Genomic DNA, 16,737 nt, shown 5'->3' with positions numbered 1-16,737 from the left:
TCGGAGTCCAAATGGCATGGCTCGGCACTGGTATGACCCATCCGGAGTTACGATGGCAGAGATTTCCTTCGCATGGGATGTCAAGGGAACCTGCCAGTAACCCCTTCAGTAAATCTACCTTTCTAATGTAGGCTGCATTACCTACCCTATCTATGGAGTCTTTCAGGCTGGGAATCGGGTCATAGCCTGCTCTGGTCACTGCATTAACCTTTCAGTAGTGAATGCAGAGCCTTGCGGAGCCGTCCAGCTTGGGCTCAAGCAGAACTAGGGAGCTCTGTCTACTGCTGTCAGGCTCTATTAGTTGGTGCTCCAGCATGTGGATAATCTCCTTTCAAACCTGGACCAGCTTCTCTGGGCTTAGATGTTAACGATGTTGCCTAATGGGAGGGCCCTCTCCCACATCCACATCATGTAGAGCTAAAGTGGTCTGGTTTGCCTCTGCAGATGTTTTTAAATGCAGTGAGCAGCCTTGTCAGGTCTCCTCGCTGTCCAGCGTTTAGGTGGTGATTATGTGGCAGTTTCACTAGAATTTCTGTGCTTGCTAGCTGGACAGTAGGGGATTCAATGTGGGCCTCACCCACATCTCCTTCCAATTCATCGTCACTATTCTTTTTGTCCCCCAGGTCAGTTGTTATTGGACAGACCATTACCTGCTTGTCCCCTTCTCGGCTATGATATTGTTTAACATGTTGACACAACACGGCCTTTGCTTTTTCCTGTGGTCTGGGGTGCCAATTAGATAGTTTACCTCCAGAGGCTTCTTCATCTCCACAAGCTTCTTTGCTACTTTGTCCAGGCCACTGAACCAAGCCTTTAGAGGTATGCCCAGTATTGGTAGGAGCACTAGCACATATCCTCCTGGCAGAAAGGTTCGGGCCCTGGCACATTTGTCCTGCTTTTTCATTGATGTTTGGGAGATTTTTAAGTTTTCTCGAGCCACATCACAGGGTCTCATGAGTCGGAACACTGTTACGTTTTCTAACATAGCGACTTCCTCCTTCTGTTCTAAAAATCTCTCCTTGATTAGTTTCGGAGGACTTCTCACTTGGTGTCCATAAACTAATTCAAACAGAGTAAAACCTGTGGACTCATTGAGTGAGTCTCTGGTAGTGAACAGAAGAAAACCTAGCCCTTTATACCAGTCATGGGGGTACTCATGGCAGTCTGCCCCGATCATTTTTTTTAGGGTCTGGTGGGTACTGTTCTAGAGTCCCCTGAGACTGTGGGTGATGCGCTGAGGTCTTAAGGTTACCCATGACTTCCTGGAATATTTTGGACCAATCCTAATTTCTCTGCCGTTATTTTATCTGTATGAGTGTCCTCAACTTCCACCTCTCGATGTTTGGCTACCTGTTTTAAAATTTCTGTTTTTCTGGCTTTCGGGTGGAACTTCACCTCTAAGTGCTGAGCAACACCTTTTAATTTTTCCAAAGACAGTGCCCTCAACTTCTCGCAAGTTATCTCATCCTGTACTATGAAAGCACTGATGTCGAATGTAGATATTTTAGCACTTTAGTATCATAGATCTAAGAAAACCTTTTAACAGTTTTAAAATTATTTTTGAAGGAACAATTTACTTTCCCCACTCAAATTTTCTCATCAATTCATGGGAATAAATTTAGGATATGAGCGCCCAATTTTATGACCAGGTGAGAAGGAGTGAACTATCTCCCCTCTTTTCAACTTCCTCAGTTGGTCACAACAAAGGTTTACATTTCTTTTTCATGAGGATATACCTTTCCCAAATCGGAATGTATTTAACTATTTAGGCAGTGAGCAATAAAGAGCCAATCAAACAAGGTTTTCTTGAGTTAAAGGAAGAGCAAATTTATTAACCACGAAACCCAAGTAAAAAATAATAAAAAATGCACCATCAAGCTCTCAGTTCTCATGCAATCATTCAGGGGCCCCCCCTCTCCCCCCTTCCCTGCCCCCCCTCCCCCTCCCCCTGCCCTTCCCCCCCACCCTCTCCCCTCCTCCCCGCCCTCCCCCCTCTCCCCTCTCCACCCCTGCCTTCCCCCCGCCCTCCCTCCCCCTTACCCCTACCCCTCCTCTTACCCCCTACCCCTCCTCTTACCCCCCTACCCCTCCTCTTACCCCCCAATCTCACACATACACACACAGTTATCAGAGATAAGAGAACTTAGAATTCCGATAAAGAACATTTAAAGGGTTCAAAGGGTGCACAGTTAAGCGTCCTTTGATTGAATCCTGTTGGCACTAACCTGAACCACGGTCTAGCCAACTGTGCTAACTGGCTCCCATTCTATTTAATTAAAGGGAGGATATTATTTCCTTGCTCAGTGTATTATTCATTAGCTAAACTTGCAGAATTCTTTTAAATGATTCTCTGTTTGCTTTCTGTCTTAGATCAACCTAACTCAGGCCTCCTACAGTCGGGAGTAATCAGCTGTTATGTGATGTACCTCACTTTTTCTGCACTGGCCAATGCACCTCCAGAATACGGTACATACATATTTTAGAAAAGCATAACAAAAAATTTAAATACATGTTTTTTTGTGATGAATTATTTATTTTACTTTTTAAAATAGAATTATCATGACTCTAAAGATTTAGTAGAACTCTCTGTTTTTAATTGCTCTTCAGTTATGAAGGAGAAAGTGAATACCACAATATGCATTCCTCAGTTATTGGGCAATGGTCTTCAAACAGATGACAAGCTTGTTTCTGTGCTGGGAGCTATTATCATGTATGGCTGCGTGCTTTATGCCTGGTAGGTTAATCTCTTGCTTTGCTGTTCAAGACACAAAAGCCAATATCTGGGTGTAGTAACAGGGATCGAACCTTTAAATTAGCATGGATCTCAAAGAGTATCATTACACAGAATGAGAAAGCCCTGCTAGTCCAATACTCCCTGAACTGCAATCTTGCTTTCAGCACATTCTAATTATAGAATTTCAGTTGCTGAAGTGGAGGCAGCACACTGAAAGCTTGTGTGTGTGTGAGAAATAAATGTGGGCAAGGACTAGTTCTCATTCATCATTTGAAATTAATACAAATGTTGCTATGTAATTTGGAAGCTGTTAAAGTTTGCAATTGTACAGCCCGTCTCAGGTGGAATGCAATGAGTTGTTGTGTGAAGAGAACACTTCCAGATATGGATGCCAACTGCCATTCTAATCACTGAAAGCTGCATTCTGAACACTAATACTCAATCATTTAGAGCTCTGACTCATTTGTTCCTCCCGGATTTTATTTCTTATTTTTATTTTTATTTCAAATGTGAAAATTTAAAAAAAAAAATGAGGTTGGGACGCAGAACCTAAACTGTGAAAGCAGCTATTTAACACTGTTGAATGGTTACAGATTATGGTTTCGTTAATTGTAAAGCCAGAAACTAATTTTTTAATAATGTCCTGTGCAGTGGCATGTGGCAGATTCCTCCAACACAGGACGGAGTGGGGAGGCGGGGTGGGGCGGGTGTAGGGAGAAAGGTTGCTGTTGGCATTTACTGATGCACAAGTGAAGCTGTACTTGTGAGGGGGATGGGGGAGGTTTACGTCCAGTTATGTCTGTAAGATTACTAATAAGCGGCCTTATTAAGCAGAGTCGAGCAGAGTACAGTTTTCAGACTGTAATTCTGACCTGAAGTGGCCTGTCAAGGGCTGCTCTCAAAATACATTCATGGAACTAAAGGACAAGTGGGAACAAAATGACTATGTAGGATGTCGGAAGATGCATCAGATGTACAGCAGCTCCAGGAGGAGGCGGGTTATGTGTGTTAAGCGTTTTAATGATAGTATTTTTTTAAAGTTCTGACAGACAATTGGCCCACAAGGCTTGGGGAAACATTTGGTCTCTGCTGAGATTATCAATGCTGCTACAATCTGGACAATCATGAGAGTGGAGAAGTAAGGCATACTTTGGTGGCGTTGCCATTTTGTGATTAATGGATTCTCAAGTGGTAGAGTGACAGCAGGAGGTCTTCAAGAAACCCCAATCTGATTTAAAATTATTTTTTGCTGTTTCTGTTTTTAGTCTAACCTCTACGACACGTTCAAGCTCAGCAACACTGGGAGTGAGCAAAATCCCACCCTCGGAACCAACTGTGAGTATATATCTGAGTTGCCAAAGTGGACGAAACTGAAGCCTATGCCTGGACCTGAGATTGGTTTCAAGCTGTTGTACTGTCGCTTCTTAAATGTGCCAGTGCTGGTTCACTGACTTTTGTCCCATTCAAATGCTGGCTGAGTGGCATTTTTGTGCAAGGTACCCTGGAGGGGGGTTGGGAGGTATAATTTATTATTAATTCAAGAAAAATATATTGCTCACTTGGATCTTTGAAAGGTCTTAACCAGTGGAACATTTCGTGAGTTTGTGATAAAATATTTTACAAAATGACCTTGATGTTTTAAAAGGAAACATTTCCTTAATTGAAATTATATTTTATTTTATTTACTGAAGTGAGGAGGAAAGCCTTAGATTACAGGACAATATAGATGGGCTGATCAGATGGGCAGAGCAGGTGGCAAATGGAATTTAATCCTGAGAAGTGTGAGGTGCTGCATTTTGGGAGGACTAACACAGACAGGGAATACACAATGAATGATAGGACCCTAGGAAGTACAGAGGATCATAGGAACCTTGATGTACATGTCCATTGATCCCTGAAGGCAGCAGCACTGGTAAGTAAAAACAAAAAACTGCGGATGCTGGAAATCCAAAACAAAAACAGAATTACCTGGAAAAACTCAGCAGATCTGGCAGCATCGGCGGGGAAGAATAAAGTTGACGTTTCGAGTCCTCATGACCCTTCAACAGAACAGTTGAAGGGTCACGAGGACTCGAAACGTCAACTTTATTCTTCTCCACCGATGCTGCCAGACCTGCTGTGTTTTTCCAGGCAATTCTGTTTTTGTTTAGCACAGGTAAATAAGGTGGTTAAGAAGGCATATGGAATACTTGCCTAGTCAAAACATAGAATATAAGAGCAGGGAGGTTACAATGGAGCTGTATAAAAGGCTAGTTAGACCATAGCTGGAGTACTGTGTGCAGTTCTGGTCGCCACACTATAGGAAAGATGTGATTGCGCTGGAGAGGGTGCAGAAGAGATTCACAAGGATGTTGCCTGGGCTCGAGCGTTTCAGCTATGAAGGGAGACTGGATAAGCTAGGGTTGGTTTCCTTAGAGCAGTGAAGGCTGAGGGGGGACTTGATAGAGGTATACAAAATTATGAGGGGCATCGATAGGGTAGAATGGAAGAAACTTTTCCCCTTAGAGGACGTGTAAATAACCAGGGGGTATGGATTAAGATAAGGGGCAGGAGGTTTAGAGGGGATTTGAGGAAAAAACTTTTCACCCAGAGGGTGGTTGGAAGCTGGAAGACACTGCTCGAGCAGGTGGTAGAGGCAGGAACCTTCAGAACATTGGTTGTGCACGGACAGGATGGGCTGTAGGGCCTGTTTCTGTGCTGTATAATTCTGACTCGATGACTCTATAATCACTAGCTGACTGGAAGCTATTAAATAAAGATAAATTAGTGGCTAGTTTTTTAATTAACTTTTAAAAATCTGTGTTGCTTTTGGGAAGGGATTTTCCAGCTTTAAATCCACTTTTAGAAAGTGGGTCCAACAGGGGTTTCATCTAATTTCCTGCCAAATGCATATCATCGAAAATGGATGGGTTCAAGTTTGAGTGATATTGCGGATCTTGGATGCGGCTCTTGTTTGACTTTTCAACCTGATATCCCCTCCCACTATTTGCAGTAAAGGTTATATTTCCAAAGAAATATTCTGAACAAAGTTTATGGCCATAATATAGTGTTTCTGTTTTAGAAGTGTATTAAAAAATGTTGATATTATTTTTCAGTAGTATTTATTGGTCTACTCCCTGAAAAATATTTATACTGGGGTTTGGTGGGTGGAGAATGTTTAATTATATATGTATGCATAGTGTGTTAGTGCAAAATTCCAGTCTATGCAGACATTCAAATAGGCTGAACTGGTGTGAGTTTGCAGCAGCCTGTTAGATCTAGCTGTGCTCTCATACCATGACCAGTGCTTAAGTACTCAGAACTTCTGCATATTTTCACCTATATTTTATGCACTGGAGATCCAATCCACCCACAGCCTGCCTTGCAATGTGCTTTCATTAACGTGTTGAAATAAAAAAATCTTGGCATTGCACTTGCTTGAAAGTAAGCTTGAATAAAGTGTTGAGTAAACTTCTTCAATACACTATGTAATTATTATCATCATTGTCTTCACTTTGGGTGTGGTTGCGGTCTGGTAATTAAACTTCCTATCATTGGTTCTGATTTTCAGCTACCTGACAGAGACTAAACATCCTTAGTTGCTCTTGAGCAACTTTTCTTGAGCTGTTTGCAGTTTGTGAGGTGAAGGTAATCCTACAACGAACATAGAGATTAATGTAAAGAATCAGTCAGGATATACTGTGGTGTGGGAGGATATGGATTTACATGTGTTTGTCCCTAAACAACAAGCTACTCTCTCATCCCCTCCCATTCCAGAATGGGAACATTAAGGATGGGGAGGATGGGCGATGTCTTGGCTGGGGGAATGGTGGTGCAGTGCAGTGTTCTTAAAGCTGCTTACATGTTTTTCTTAGTGGTTACCATAACTGAGTGCCAAGTGGAGGCCTAAGGTTGTGCACCTTGTGTGGAATTCTGACCTGAACAGGAGGATAAATGAAAAGCATCAAAATAAGGAAGAAAGCCCACTTTCTATGTGTCACACAAAATGAAAATTTGAAGTTTAACGTCGGGTTGTCATTTACATTCCTATTTGCACACTTGCTCTGCAAAGGGATAAAGCTGATAGTATTGTTAATCTTTCAACATTAATGGAATGTGTTAGAATGGTACAATGCTGCCCAAAGCCCTGTTCAATATAATAGCAGTGTTTTAAAGTATCACCTCATTATCTTACAGGAAGCTCGCTGCTGCTTCTGCTTTACACCAGATGAAGAAGGTAAGCTCCAACCCTCCACTATTCGAGTTTAGTCACAAATAAACTGGGCGTGAAATTGGGTGTGAGCTGGGGACACAAAACAGGCAGAATCACACCGGTTGTCTGAATATCATGCAGATTATATAGGGGCCAACTAATGCAAAACCAGCTGCTTTGTCTCCCACCTATGTCCAATTTCACTCCCACTGTCTCCAGACCAGCAAATCAGTCATTATTAGTTTGTGTTTATTTCGACATTTAAAGAGCAAGAAAATATTTCATATTAAATACAGCCTTTTCTTAAGGATACATGCAAGTCCTCCTCTCTTTACGGAGACAGTTATAGTTGCGATGAAGACAGACTTCCAAGTTTTGTAAAGCAGTGGAAAGTTATCTGTAATCTGTCAAGACTTGTTTTTATCCAAGGAAAATGTGCAGATTTTATCAGGTTACTGAACAAGGATATCAGATTTTAAAAACACATTTCCAGTGATGTTAGGAGGGCAAAATAGGACTCTTGTCATCCTCATTCATTTAAGTATGTGGATCTAGGCGTTGTTCTACAAAACAACATAACTTATACTTGTGAAATGTTACACTGAGTTAGCAGGAAGACAGCCTCTTCTTTAGTCCATTATTCTTGTTTGTTGTTTCAATTTTGTCATGTCGGCTGCTCCCCAAGCAATGCCAATTTTGAGAGTGTTGCAGGAGCAAGGAGGGGATGTTGTTTAAGATCAGCATTTTTATGTTGGGAAAGTCTGAAGTCATGCCATTCAGGATACTATGGTGGAAAAGTATTCTATCCCATTTTCTGTTGTCAGGGACAGCACTGTGAAACTTAACCAAATGCGAAGCCTTGATGTGCCACATCAGGCTTTTCTACAGAACAAGCCTTCAAATTGAAGCCCTTTTGCTATTGATTATATATTTTTTCAGAAGTAAACCTAGTTGTATTTCAGTGCCAGCTTACAGTAGACACCGCAAACCATGTTTAGCTGCTGATTTCCTTCTGAGACTGGCAGATTATCACTTCTGTTTTTTCTCAGCTGAATTGAAGTTCCTTTGAAATTGAGCAATAATGATCACATTGGGCAGAAATAAGCCAAGAATATATAAAAACTGAAAATAATCTGTTCTTTCTCTGTATTTTTTCAAATGTATTTAACAAAAAGAAAAAAAATGATTGTGTCCTTTTTAAAACTCCTTTTCCTACCTCCCCAAAGCTGATGACACTGGGCCATTTACTACCTTACCCCTTTTTTATTCATTCATCGAATGTGGGCATTGCTGGCTAGGCCAGCACTAATTGTCCATGCCTAACTGCCCTTGATCATTGCCCTATTACCTATATTTCCCAAATGGCACTTGAGCCAGTGCAGCACTTTGCCAATGATAATTTTGAGCCAGTCAAGAGGTAGGGATAATGGTCTGGTGACAATTTTCTCCTCAGTTTTTGATTCAATTTCCCTCTCCAGTCTCTCACCCCAAGATGAGGAAGTGCCTGACTTCCATTTGGCACTTTCCCCTGAGCAACTCCTGCTACCTTCAGTAACCCCAGTGAGTGAAGGATTGCAGCCAGACATCTACCTTGCATCACATTGGAGTTGCCATGTTACCCCATAATCTTTAGTTGTTAGTAGACAGGAGCTTGTACAGGTAGAGCACCTCAAATTCAGCAATCTCGGGACCGAGTCCATGGCAGATTCCAGAACTTGTTGGTTTTCGGATAAAAAAAACAGGAATGTCTTCATTCAAATTGGAACGCCTTAATTCAGTGAATAGGGGATGCAAGAAAACTAACTGATATGATTGCAAAGCACTTTAGAATAATAGCCTGGTGATAATTCACTTTTCATGCATTGGATTTAATAATTCTTTCATGCCTTCCCCCACTTCCCTATATTAGCACAATCTGTTTGAAATGAGAACAGATCAATCAAACTGAAATGATGTTACAAATACCCTGCAATTGTAACTGAAAACTATTTTTTTTTTTAATTCATGCAAGATGGTACAGTATTCTTTAATAACACTCTTTAACCTGACTTGGGCCAGCAGGCAAGAAGGCAAACAGTGCCCATTTGGGAATCAAGTGCAGTGTTTTAATTTAAGCTTGTTTAGATGGCCTTAGTGGCATCAAAACTCGCTACAGTCTTGTGCTGTAGCAAGAACAGGCATATGTCCTGATCCCAAGTACAATACATTGCTAAATATTCTACCTCATTCTTCCTGCAAGAACCTTTTGTTCTTCCTGGGTGAGTTCAACTGTCTCGATCCCACCTGACCTAGTGCACATGTGGCAAAGTTTCACTTGTATGCGGGGGAATGTCAGGCCGGCAAAGCTGATCAGTACTCGGCAAGTCCCCAAACTTTTCTGAGCTGGTTCAGGTGAGGTCAAGGTTCGCTGGGGTGCAAGGGGGGGAAAAGTCCAGTTTTTAGACACCACTGGATTTGAGGAACTCTACCTGTACCACACATCTCAGCCCTTTCTTTTGTGAACACTCTTGCATGGTACCAAGTTTACCCGAGCTGGCTTGTGGGTTGAATATTAACGTGCGATAACGTATGTGCTGGTGGGACTCTCGTCATTTGCTGTGCATAATAAATTTGATAACTCTGTTGACCTGTTGACCTCCATGCACCAGGTAACTATAAAATAGATGGACCTGAAAAAGGAATCCAGAAGGTGATCCACAATGAAAACAATGGCGTCTTGTACAGTTACTCCTTCTTCCACTTTGTCTTTTTTCTTGGTTCCCTGTACGTGATGATGATGTTAACAAACTGGTTTCAGTAAGTAAACTTATGGCAATTTCTGTTTAATTAACTATTGGAAAAATGAAAGGAAATACCTGCATTTAAATTTATATGTCTCAAAGTGCTTTACAGGCAATGAACTACTTTTGAAGTGTAGCCACTGTTTGAATGTAGGAACCACAATGATGATAAATACAAGCACTATTGGATTTCCTGTGGTGCTTGTCATGGATAACACATTTAAAAAAGAACAATTGAGTGTCTAAATAAATTTGTCTCGCTTCAGCTGGCCTATGTGTATAAATAAACCCGCCGATCAATGAAACCACTCCAATTTATATAAGTGGAAAAGAAATAGATGAGCATCAGGAATATTTTGTCTAACTGTATTATGAATCTAAATATATTGGAGCCTGAGAGCACTCTGGTTGCATGTTGTTTATTCTTACAATATTGGTAGCTAGCCAAAAAAAAGGAACTCTGAGGTTTCTGCATGCATTTTCTGACATAAGGGCTTGGGCTGCGGTAAAGAATCACAGATCATGTATGAACAAATTGTTCATCAGGTTGGAGCATATTAGACCATGTAGCAGGGTGAGAATTTGCATTTTCTGGATTATCATTTGTCCAGTATATTAGAAATGTTATTATGTTTATCACATGATGTATTTTTGATAGAATGTGATTTGAAAGGAAAAATGGAAATTGGAGTGAAAGTGTAATAGGATTGATGAATAACAAACAGAATCATGTAACACATGGGAGGCCATTCAGCCCACTGTGTCCATGCTGACTTTCTGAGCTACCAATTAGTTCCACACCCCTGCTCTTTCCAAAAGCCCTGCAGATTTTTTCTTTTATTATCCAATTAAAAATGAGGAAAACAAAGACTTTAATGAGCAAGAAAGAAACTGCCACAATATAGACAACAGTCACAAATTTAATAAAAATGAGAGTTTTTTTAAATTCATTCACGGGATGTGGGCTTCACTGGCTGGACCAGCATTTATTGCTCATCCTTGATGTAACTCACCCTCTGACTCCCCAAAGCCTGTGCACCATCTACAGGGCACAAGTCAGGAGTGTGATGGAATACTTTGCACTTGCCTTGATGAGTGCAGCTCCCACAATACTCAAGAAGCTCGACTATCCAGGATAAAACAGCCCACTTGATAGGCACCCCATCCACAAACATTCACTCCCTCCACCAACAATGCACAGTTGCAGCAGTGTGTACCATTTACAAGATGCACTGCAGCAACTCACCAAGGCTCCTTAGACAGCACCTTCCAAAGCCACAACCGCTATCATTTAAAGGCCAGGGGCAGCAGACACATGGGAACACCACCATCTGGAGTTCTCCTTCAAGCCACTCACTGTCCTGACTTGGAAATATATCACTGTTCCTTAACTGTTGCTGGGTCAAAATCATGGAACTCCCTCCCTAACACCACTCTGGTTGTACCTGCACCACATGGACTGCAGCAGCTCAAGAGGCAGCTCACCATCACCTTCTCAAGGGCAGTTAAGGATGGGCAATAAATGCTGGCCCAGCCAGTGACTCCCACAACCCATGAATGAATTTTTAAAAATCAGATCAACCATTATCTTATTAAATAGTAGAGCAGGCTCAACTGGCCAAATGGACTATTCCTCTTTCTTATGATCTTATGAAAGGGGTTGCAGGGGCAAAGGGACCTAGGGGATATGTAAACACAAATTATCAAAGGTAGTAGGGCAGTTTCTGAGAGGGTTCAAAAAGTGCCTGGGCCTTGGGCTTCATAAATAGGTGAATAGGATACAAAAGCAAGCAAGTTATGATGAACCTGTATTGATTGCTGGTTTGGCCTCAACAGGAGTATTGCATCCAGTTCTGGGCACCAAACTTTAGGCAGGGTGTGAAGGCATTAGATAGGGTTCTGAAAAGGTTCACAAGAATGGTTCCAGCGATAAGGAACTTCAGTTCTGTAGATAAGTTGAAGAAGCTAGGACTGATCGCCTTGGAGAAAACAAAGATGAGAGGAGATTTGATGGAGATATTCAAAATCATGAGGGGTCTGGACAGAGTTGATGCAGAGAAACTTCTTGCATTGGTGGAAGGATTGAGAATTAGAGGGCTCAGATGTAAGGTGATTGGCAAAAGAAGCAATGGCGACATGAGGAAAAGCTTTTTTACAAAGTGAATGGTGAGGATCTGGATGCACTGCTTGTGAGTGTAGTGGAGGGAGATTCAATCATGGCCTTCAAAATTGGATCATTATCCGAAGAGGAAATATTTACAAGGCTAAATTTGCAGAGGAAGAGGTGGGGGAATGGCACTAGATGAATTGCTGATATAGAGACCTGGCACAGACACAGAATGGCCTCCTTTTGTGCTCAAATCATACTATGATTCTATGATACTATGGCCAAGAAGCTGGAGGCATCCCAATTCCAGGCTTTGCCAAAGTCAGTATATAACCTGTTGCTAGTAGAGATATGTAAGTGGCTTCCTGCTTTTTCAGTCACTTGCTCAGAATTACCTTATTGACCTAGTGGAGATTGCAGGTATGAACCCATGCCTTCCTGCTACACCATGCACAACATCCAGCTTGTCATTATTGAGCTAGTGTAAAACCAGCCAGAGTCTGTATTGAAAGCTTCTCCTTTGTGGCTAAGTTGTATAATTTTGTGATGCATGAAATTTTGGGGAAGTAGGGATATTGGTGTTTAATTTTGAACATGACTTGTAAGATTAGATAGCAACTGTTTCAGGCTAATACAGCATGAAAGGAATTAATAAACAGCAGGTGAATGATCTAATGGGACTGCGGTTCAATTTGAAATAACGAGTGCTGATGACCCATTTTTGATCCAGTGGCTTTTACTGTTTGAAAGGCATAAAATATTCACGAGTGTACCATATTGCCTAACAGACAAAAGTAATCAACAGCAAATTTATTTTCTTTCTAACCTTCCTCAAAGATGGTTCTTGTTCTAAAATTAAATTCAACCATGTTTCTCTGTTCACAGGTATGACGAGGTTAACTTAGAAAATTTGTTTGTACCTCGGAACGTATCCACTCTCTGGATTAAGATGGCTTCCTGTTGGCTATGTATCTTGCTGTTTTTATGGACTCTTATTGCTCCCATGTGTTGTCCAAACCGTGAATTTTCAGTGTAATTGTTTATTTAACCTCCCCAGAGCTCCAGTTTCCCACATTCCTCATCCATCTTAACTTATCATGTTAAGTACCTGCCCTGTTGTCTATTGCAACAGTTTGATCCATCTTATTGTATTGTACTCTCACTATGGGCTTCTTTTATATATGGTTATAGATGCCGTCAACAATCTTTTATATGTTTAATGACATTTCTACAAGTTTCTATAGAGATAATATTTCAGGGTAGGGTTAGATACCCTCATCAGTAATTCTTGTGTGTGATTGGGAAACACAATACGATTGATTGGTCCAGCAGTTTAAGTGGCAGGATCAGGGAGATTTGAGGGAAGGGAGGTAGGGGTGGGTGGGTTAGGAACATTACTTGGAAGGGAAGGGGAAGTCTAGAAATTCACAGGAATGATGTTGAATTGTTGGTTTACATTGAGGCTGCATTAGGAAAATCAGCAATTTGAATTTAACAATATCATTCATACATACAGCATAGTACCAGATTATATATAGATAGAAATATTATGTACTTTGACATGCTAAGTAAACTAAAGGTTATCAAGAAGTAATTGGGCCTTAGTAGATCTGGTGACTTACAGTCTAGCAAGTTACCAGTGGATCCTAATTTGTGCCTGACCCAGTCTACACTGGTATCGTAATCTATATATAAATCTGGGTAAGAATGGCTTGTTTTGTCTGCCTTGTCTAATGCATGTAGAGAGATGAGTTTCTGCTCCTGGACAACTTCTAGACTGAAAAGAAAAACTGAAAGCTTCATTGGTTAGTAATAAACAAAAATGTAAAATATCAAATCTTTCTATTAAAATAAAGTAGTTGTAATGCAGTCAGAAGTAAGGTTTAGGGATTTATGCAAATGGAGGTGTGTGGTTACTTGGAATATATATGGGGAAAGTGAGATTGTTATTCAAATAATCAATTTAAATTTTATGTAAGCGTCTCCCCTATTTGAATTTCATTGTCTACCTCTCCACCCACTCACTCACCCACCTCGCATGCTAATTCCTCTGTTAGTTGATTAACAAGAAATGCCACCAGTTTAAGGCAATTGCATCCGAACCGTGTGGTTACGTTACACTCATGCAACACTCGGGACCAAAATATTGTGGCTCGATGTATCACAAACTGCTGAGAGTGAACTGGAAAGAAGATATATGTGGATAAGCTTAAAGGTGCTTGGGTCAAATCAAAAGAATTGCACCTCCTGTGATATGTTAATATATGAAGAAATAGAAAAGAGTTGATTGAATGGAGTGTTTTGATGCGGGTATTCATGTGTATTTATTTAACTTGTAGGTTTTTTTTAAAAATATAGTATTTGATACAAAAATTTCTAGTACTACATAATGTGGATCAAAGTAAATTAGTATTACTAAACAAGTTAGTCCAGAAAACTGTTCACAAGGTCAAATGTGAGGCTGTAAATTAAGTAAACTTATTGGAACAACTCAGTTCATGCTGCCTTTTACCAAATGCTTATCATAGTTTAGCCAACTGTTTCCTTCCATTTTAGCCAAGTGGCAGTTGCATTCACATAAGAATCTATTCTAATTTTTTGTGTGGTTAAACTTGTCGATCTTTAACAGGCCAAACAAAGAAGAGTCTCTGCTGTCCAGCTTAAACCCCATATGGCATAAGCCAGATTGGCATTGACAATGCTTGTACTTGCTGCCTTTCCAAATTGTTGCAGTGAATCCCCCTTTGAATGAATATAGTCGCTGTTAAATGGCGGAGGAAAGCATCAATAACTACTGTTGGTGGTCTTCCTGAATAAACCCAAATGGAGAATTGATAACTTGAAGAAAAATAGGTTTTGAAGAGGGGCTGGAATAGTTCAGTACTTTTTACTTTTTAAAAATCTTTTGAAGTGAAAGACTCTAAAGCAAAGTGAACAGTTCAGAACATGATTGTGCCATTTGTTGACCTGAGGAAGTGAAGGAAAGCTGATTTAATTTTGTGGAATAGCACATGAGGTTGGGACTTTCTGAAACTGCTTCATATGAGAACTTGTACTATGCAGAGCTATATTTCCTGGAACCCATTTTAAACAGAAACCTGCACAATCAATCTATCCAATAGAGGAAGAATATACAGTATCTCACTGGCGCTGACAAGAACTGAAAATGAGCATGTAGTTGATGGCTGGATCCTGCTCTTTCCCCCCAGTCCTGTTGGAGAGTGGGTATTAAAATGTCTTCTGCTGTTCCCAGAATAAAGCTGAGTGGCTTTACTTACCTCAGAATCTCATGCCAGCTTTACAGTAGCATTTATGGCTGGTGGCAAATTGGTTCTCTGCACTCTTTCCTCAATTCCAGCAATAGTACACTTGAAATGAATAAGTTGAATGCAGCTGTTGCTAAAATACACTGACAATCGAGTATCACGTCATTTACCCGCTCAAATGCCCTGTTAATGCAGTAAGCTCTAAGTTGGTGATTTAAGATTTTCTGCTTCATGTATGTTAAGAGTTCAAAACTATATGGCAGATTTGTGAAAGGTGCTGCAACTTTGCTGCTGCATGTGAAATGTTTGAGAGTACATTGACAACAAAGCAGATAGTATTTCTGCATATTGCAGCCTTCCTGCACTGTTCCATGCAGAGATAGCAAAAATATCTGACTCATTCACCTTCTGAGGCACACCAACAGTATATTTCAAGAAGAATTGATTGCATTGAGGTTTGGTTTAGAGGTTGTGCCTATGTGGACATTTTTGTTTCTGTTAATTATGAGGAGGGCGAATGAGTTTGATTCAAAAATGCAATTTAAAGACTTCCTGCTTTAATAGCCCCTGGCTGGGCAAGCAGCTTTTATGTGGTCACAAGTTTATAATTGATTTTTTTTTTGGTACCTGAAATTGTATTCTGGAACGACAAACGTGTATAAAAGCTTTGCTTTAAAACTGGGTGTGTTGAGGTGCAACCTATGTAAGATTACTTGGGTATCACCATTGGCTTCAAGTCACAAGTTAAATGTGTGATTTTGACATTTTTCTCCCCTCATTTGGTACGAATGTTATTGCTATTGGAGTGTGATTTAGAGCAGATGCAGGATTTGTTTCCTGTGAGGTTTTATTTCTATACCGGTGCTAATGATGGGCCTGCCTGTCCAATTGGAGCTTACAAGTCTCACGTGGTGGGATATTTTGCTTCTACCTGTGGCCATATCTCCTTGCCTCAGATTTTCTGCAAGATGCCTCATTTTACAATGGTTCGATGGCACTGTGTCCAAGATTTAAATAACTTCTTACGCATGGACCACGGACTCTTGCCTGAGGCAACAGTATCTCCAAGTATTTGCCTGCATCAAACAAAGACAAAAATCCTGAACCTTAATGTGCAAGTTTTGTTAAGGGCAACTGGTATTTTTTTTTAAAGCTGTGGAAAAAGTTTGTTAATGCATTCAATGTTGTTTTTAGCATGAGTATTTCACATCATTGTAATCTTTTGATATGACTATGTTGTAGCACCTTTTTTGTAATTTGCGCTAGTCATTGTTTTAATATGGATTGCTTATTGTCAGTCATCCTTAAAATTGCCTAAGCTAATTTAAGGTGGAAGTTTTATTTATCCAGTTCCTGATTTGCTGATACTTAAAATGTACTGCCCATCGGGGATGGGGGGGAATTGATTTTCTCAGCCGTGGTTTACAATCTTAAGTAAATTTCACTAAATGCCCTCATTAAATTCTTCAAATTTTTCACACGTTATCTTGGGTGTACAATGTACAGTTAATTTTTTTGTTTAATTTCCAATGTAATATTGCTTTCCTGACTTTCTACCTTACAAGTGCACATTGTTTTTATTAAAATTCCTAATAAATTGGAGTTCATTTTTTTCTGAACTCTTTGAATTGTGTTTAATTAAAATCTACAAAATGTTA

General features: G+C 40.4%; 1 protein-coding gene across 1 annotated transcript in view; it reads left to right on the top strand.

Annotated features, from left to right (window-relative positions):
- Positions 1–16,737, top strand: part of serinc5 (serine incorporator 5) — a 92,707-nt gene extending 75,970 nt beyond the window's left edge. Inside the window, exons 7-12 of the mRNA XM_041186199.1 lie at positions 2,371–2,466; positions 2,608–2,734; positions 4,000–4,069; positions 6,911–6,950; positions 9,575–9,722; positions 12,699–16,737. Of these exons, the coding sequence (XP_041042133.1) occupies positions 2,371–2,466; positions 2,608–2,734; positions 4,000–4,069; positions 6,911–6,950; positions 9,575–9,722; positions 12,699–12,849 (632 nt within the window). The 3' untranslated portion in view covers positions 12,850–16,737. The remainder of the gene's footprint in view (positions 1–2,370; positions 2,467–2,607; positions 2,735–3,999; positions 4,070–6,910; positions 6,951–9,574; positions 9,723–12,698) is intronic.

This window comes from Carcharodon carcharias, chromosome 4, assembly GCF_017639515.1.
Source record: "Carcharodon carcharias isolate sCarCar2 chromosome 4, sCarCar2.pri, whole genome shotgun sequence".
Taxonomy (NCBI): Eukaryota; Metazoa; Chordata; class Chondrichthyes; order Lamniformes; family Lamnidae; genus Carcharodon; species Carcharodon carcharias.
This window is presented reverse-complemented; position numbering and strand designations above follow the sequence as displayed.